This window comes from Penicillium paradoxum (assembly GCF_028828445.1).
Source record: "Penicillium paradoxum strain IBT 22861 chromosome Unknown utg000007l_segment0_segment0, whole genome shotgun sequence".
Lineage (NCBI taxonomy): Eukaryota > Fungi > Ascomycota > Eurotiomycetes > Eurotiales > Aspergillaceae > Penicillium > Penicillium paradoxum.
Window position 1 is genome coordinate 2,150,732 of NW_026643185.1, and position 6,042 is coordinate 2,156,773.

The window sequence follows — 6,042 nt, forward strand, 5'->3', positions numbered from 1 at the left end:
ATACACCGTTGTACTCGGTACTCGGTACGGAGGAGTACACTGTCGAGAATTAAATCCGTGGAAGCGATGTGAAGAGCCTTGGAAGTTTGGTTGAAATTCGCCGATTTAATCTCCCCCGACCAATCAAACACAACCAAAGACCGGACCAACCGAGGATCTCTCCCGTGCAGACCTTGGTTTTGTTTATTTACGCACCACGGCCTCTACAATTGGTCTATTTTGTACTCCGTACAGAATGGAGTACAATTTGCTTCATCTTTCCGGGGTTCCAACACAGACCATGGACCACACGTACCTGCATCGAGAAGCGAGGGGACCTGCCAGGGACGGGGTTCCTGCACCCCCTAACGTTTCAGGAACCGCATGTGGCAAAATACCGTCACGGAGCACACGGGGCATTTGGACAAATAGCCACGATTAAAGTTTCCAGCATGAAACGACTCATAATTCAGATGGAGTACTCCGTACTCACAACATAGAGTGCAAGACGAAAATAGGCCTGGCCCAGGTGTGCCCCTACAACGGACGGGCAAATATATGAAGACACCCTTTTCCGGTAACGCCCTACCGAAAAGACTCGTCATACGAGTGGGGAGTGGCTTGAAGACAGTGTGGATATAAAGATTACAGAATGGATACTCCGTATGCCTTACAGCAAGCCATCGAGGGGACCCATCGGCCGCGTAGGGGCAAATCTCTGCCGTTGATCTGCGGCCAGGCCCTGTTGCGCGCACATCCGTGGATACGATTGACAGGGTGAGATGGTCATCTTCATTACTTGTACGGAGTAGTAGGTGTCTGAAAGGTAATGTATTGTCATCGGTTGGGCTCAAATGACCTGGCAATGAGGTGTCAGTCGACCTGGATACAGTTGTCCTGGCGGTGATGAGCTGTCCCCTGTATAAGTAAGATTACTCGACTTGAGAATTCGTAAGGAGAGGCTAGATCCTTGCTGGGTATTTCACCGATTGGCCTATGTGGGGAAACCGGAATGACGGGGACGTGTCTTAACTGCATGTACATGTATGTTGGAAGTATCAGAGTTTGTAAGTCCATACGTGGAGGTAAACATTGAGATTGATATCAACGTTGGGCTCGGAGTGACGTTCACATAGAGGCATTCAGCATTCCGATCATATTCTGGTGCACGTGTTTGACATTTAAGACAATATGAACAATAATCAGCTCATGATCACAAGAATAGACATCCACAATAATAGCCGTAAGAATAGAATCTGCTAATAGGAGAGACACCCCTTAACCCAGGTAACGAGTACCTGCACAGCCGCGATGGGAGGCATAGTAGAGTCAGGTACCCAGTACGAAGAGACCGAGTCTGGACTCCCGGAGGACAGCCAATCACACGAAAAGCGCAGGCGCACGGCCAGGAACCGCCAGGAACCGGCGAATCAAAAGGCCAGGGCCCCTGATTTGGGAGCCTTGGGACCTTTTGGGACCTTTTGGGTTCAGCCTGGGCCTAAAACCCCGTGTGTAACTCGGTATTGTACTAATAGTCCCCCCTAGTCCACTTTCTTTCCTTCTCTACTACTCTCACACACATTCATTTGGGATTTTCGTCGAGAGCGTTCTCTTCTTTTTTTTTTTATCGCTCCTAGTCACTCCTTTGCAGATTCAATTCGTCCAATATGCATTTCTCCAACTCTATGCTGTTGATGACGGCGCTGACCGCTGGGTCGGCTGTCGCTCGTCTCCACGGCCACGAGCGTCGTCACGCACACCACCGAGACATTGTCGATATTGATGTCGAACCCACCGTGACCGTTGCTCCTCAGATTGCCAACGTTGAGAAGCGCGGTGAGCAGGTCTTTGCTACCATCGACGGCCAACTCGTCTCTTGGATCAACAACTGGTTCGGCGACAAGGGCTCCGCTGCGAATACCGCCGCAGAGGTCGCTGCAGATGTTGTTGCAGATGTCGTTGCAGATGCCGCTCCCTCTGAGGCCCCCGAGACCCCTGAGGCCCCCCTGTCCACCCCCACCCCCGCCCCCACTACCACTGTCGCTCCTACCGCTGAGGCCACCAGCGAGGCTGCTGCCATCTCCTCCGTCAAGCCCACCGCCGCTCCTTCTAGCCCCAGCTCCTCCGGCTCCAGCAACTGGGCCGAGTACCCCACCGATGGCAAGTACACCACCACTGGATTCGGTTCCGCCACCGTCAGCCAGCGCAAGGGCAACCTCGACTGGGACTTCGTCGGTAACGTCGGCAGCCCCTGGGGAAGCAACATGATCCGCGTTGAGGAAGACGCCGCCAGCGGTTACAAGCACGTTATCCGCTTCGAGAACGACAACGCCAAGGCCTGGACCGTCGTTATGTGGAACTCCTACGGTCCCGATGGTGGCCTGAACGGTTTCTGGAGCCCCAACAAGGCCCTTAGCTTCACTGTCGAGCCCGGTCACAGCATCTACGTTGCCGTCGATGACAACTCCCAGGGTGGTTGGGGTGCCGCCGAGGGCGAAGGTATTCCCACCAACTTGATCGGTGCTTACGCTTCCACCTGGGGTGAATTCGACATGAGCAACGCCCAGAACGACAACTTCTCCGGCTGGGATGTCTCCTGCATCATCGCCGAGCTTGCTGGTATGGAAATCGATGGCATGCAGATCTGCAACCACGAGGGTGAGAAGTGCTCCTCCATCACCAGGGGTGCCGGCAGCGTCGTCAGCGCCTACACCGCCGCCGACCAGGGCAAGCCCGACTTGGCTATTGCCCAGGGCCCCGGTCCCGTCCGTCTCATCGTCAACCTGGGCTGGGCTTAAATCGACCACCGTCCTTTTTTTTGATTTTTTTGTATCTTTGTCCCATTTCAAAGCAATCTTGTCCTCTCTACTGAGATTTCGTCTTTGCGCAAATTACTTCCCAACGCTGGAGATGTCTCTTGTATCTCTCTGATTTGCTGTGTGCGTGCGCAGGTCCGCTTTGGCCCCCCGGCAACTATCCTGGCCACATATCTATCCATCTTCCGGCCGCCTCCCCGATGGATCTTTGTTCCCTTTCATCGAGGGGGTTCTTACATATCTTTGTGGTCACGATTTGCGTCAAATTTCTGTCTATTTCTCTGTACATATACCATCTGATTTGAGAGTTGATATCATTTCCGTTTTTCCTTTTTCTAGAGCTAGTGTTTTTTTTTCCCTTCCATATACTTCTGTATTTAATCAGCGCTAATAACTGCCTTAAACTACGCCGTAGGATTGGTATCCCTGTCAATTCGTCTTGCAGGATTAGTGCCAACACCTGTTCGTTGGTCTTTAAATCTGAAACGAACTTGCTCTTGATATGCTTTTGCCAAGTCTTCACGTTTGATGTGCATATGATCGCTGGCGCTATGTCTTGCATGAGGCGCAATTAGAACTGTGTTATACATTTGGTATATTGTCCGATAGGAATCTATACTCTGGTACATCAAGCCAGCCCCAAAAGTGCAGATACAGATGATCCTCAGAGACATTCCGTCATGTGGAATGTGAACGTCGGAGTTAGGGCTTTGAGTGACAGCCCGGACCTCAGAAACACCATACTCTTTCCCAGGGTTTACCCTTACAGTTCCTCTATCTCCCAGTGCAAACAGATTCATACATTTGAGTTCTATCATAAATCTTAAAAAACAAAGGAGATGATCTAGATAGCACAGATCAAAGATCTGCCATTTTTTTGATATAGCGAGGAAATCCATGGAGCCATCCACAGGGACAGAACGCAAGGCTATCGTACAGTCTTCGCTTGCGCCCAAGGCGGATATAGTTTCAAAAACACCAATCCTGTAAACAGACTTTGCCTTTCTTACAATTCACTCAACATGTCAAGCGCGGATATACTTCCAAGTTGGGATATGTCTACCTCTTCCTCGAGCTCTTCTTCTTCCGCGCCCCCGGTTGACAGGGAAAGCAAGCCCACATGAACCATGTATCCAAGGAGGGCTGCTGTGCCTGCCACAGCAGTCGCAATGGACACGAACATATCCTTGGTGTTAGAATCCGCATAGGACGATAGAACCTGTTTTTCGATAGAGGAGAACGTTGAGTCAGACTCTGCGGTCTGCTTCAACCGCCGGTTCTGACGCACTTCGCTCAAGAAGGGCGTGTTATCCGCCAGCGTGCCGAGGAGTGTGCTCCCGACCGCAGCGACGGAGATACGCTCAGGTGCGCGCCACGGCAGGGCTGCGGGTGTGGTGGGCTGGTAGGCTTGCGCGGGGGAGACGGCGTCGCCGAAACAGCGAGTGCGCATGCGCTCTGTGTACGCCGTCAGCAGAGGGGCTTTGGCGCGCATGGCGTCGCGCAGCCAGGGGAAGGCGAGTTCCGGAACTAGCGCTAGGGATAGGTAGCCCAGTGCAATGCAGTCCAGGGAGGAAGGGCTGTTAGCCTCATCGGCGGGAAGCAAGCAGGTGTTGTTGCTGCGGGCGAGCATTGCTTCGAGGGGCTCGAAGAAGTCGGCTGTTAGGGCTTCTAGGCGGAATTGGTTGGTTTGGGCTGTGCGGCCGAGGAGTTTGGAGACTGTGTCGCGGGGTGGCTGGACCATGGTGCTAGGGACCTGGCCGGCTGCTACGGCGGCGGAGTGCTCGCGTTTCCGTTGGTCTTCCACTGCTTGGAGGTCTAGGGATGAGAGGCCGAGGTGTTCGGTGCGGGATTTGGCGGCGTTGTGTAGCTTGGGTGGGAGGATCCATTGGTTTGGCCATTGGAGGAGAGAGCCATAGGCTGGGGATGTGTTGGTGTAGTAGTTTTGGCTGGTTACGTAGAGGGAGAGATCGAGGAGAGGTTGGCCGCGGGATTCAACGAAGGCGGAGAAGCTGGAGGGGAATAGGGTTAGCTGTTTGTATTTGTAGTAGACTTGGGAGGGGGTTGCGTACGCAATGCTATCGGCCTTTTGCACGCCATCCAGGTCCCGATCCCGGTGCCATGCTCCGTTCGAATGTTGGCGGAGGTAGTCGACGATGTTGCGGAACCGGCTTACCCAGATTGAGCCATTCTGGAGAGCAGGGAGCTCGCCTGTATGAAAATGACTTGTTAGCAGCTAGTTTCAGTTGATGCTATTGATTTGTTCTGATCACCTGTTGGGGACACGGAGGGATCGCTGCTCGCGACCAGCTCCCATGAGTCCTTGGGGAGGACCTCAGAACAGTATGCGATTGCAGCGAGACATTGTGCGTCAATGGAGGGCAGGGAAAAGGCCGGGCCCCATACATGCAATTGTAGTACCATGGTGGCTTTGCGCTTGAAGGAGAAGAGCTGCCGCGATTGATTTGGGCGGACGAATCACGTGTGTTTAACCTCGGGTTTCATGTCCGGCTTCTACAAGACAGTACTAATTTGGTATAATTTTGTTAGACTTAACTGAGATAGAATGTCTATGATCTAATTGTTAATAATGTGAGTCCGAAAATAGACAGGTAAGTTCTTGTTTGCTGCTCTCAGATACTTCCGTCATTTAGGGCCTGCATGGTTGGATGTGTCTTATCAGGCTGAATGGCATCAACAGTGAAGTCAAAGTGCAGATTAAAAATAAAAGTAAACAACAAAGTAGCACGCTAGCTCCCAAGCTTCTTGGATATGAGCAAATATGACAACATGTGGCTTGGATTACGAGCTAGGCAGCGCCATATTATCAAACGATATCTCGTTGATACGGGTTCCTTGCTGCGACAGATCGGATGCATGTTCCACATAGTATCTTTGATATCAAAGCGTGCGGAGTACGCTGTACTCGACCCGGGTTTCTGGGTAGGCATCAATCTCACTCAGCCTGAACAAAGAAACCTCGGAAATCTTGGGCAGCGTCGGGGCTCAATCGTATGATGCCAGCTGGAACCTTAAGAGGCTCAAGATTTCCTCGTGGCACAGCCCTGAGAGCTGAAAGACCGAGAGCCTGAGAACTCCGGTAAAGATAGCCTAATTCCCGCCCCCAAATAGCAGGGATGCTGCCACCGAGACTCGGTCATTGGCGCTATTACATTGTGATATCCCGATTGAGCCACATTGGCAATCATAAAGGGAAAGCCCGCAAGAAATGACCTCATTCGGCACACCA

General features: G+C 52.3%; 2 protein-coding genes across 2 annotated transcripts; one reads left to right on the top strand and one right to left on the bottom strand.

Annotated features, from left to right (window-relative positions):
- Positions 1-1,646: 1,646 nt before the first annotated feature.
- aspf4 (allergen Asp F4) lies at positions 1,647-2,777 on the top strand (the record flags this gene model as incomplete). Its single annotated transcript, XM_057179406.1, has 1 exon — positions 1,647-2,777. One exon carries the CDS (start codon positions 1,647-1,649, stop codon positions 2,775-2,777), a length of 1,131 nt encoding a protein of 376 aa, XP_057027792.1.
- Positions 2,778-3,801: 1,024 nt separating this feature from the next.
- N7457_008364 (glutathione S-transferase family protein) lies at positions 3,802-5,216 on the bottom strand (the record flags this gene model as incomplete). The annotated part of the gene is made up of 2 exons (XM_057179407.1): positions 3,802-5,003; positions 5,066-5,216. The coding sequence occupies 2 exons, from the start codon at positions 5,214-5,216 to the stop codon at positions 3,802-3,804; spliced, it is 1,353 nt and encodes a 450-aa protein (XP_057027793.1).
- Between the last annotated feature and the right edge of the window lie 826 nt (positions 5,217-6,042).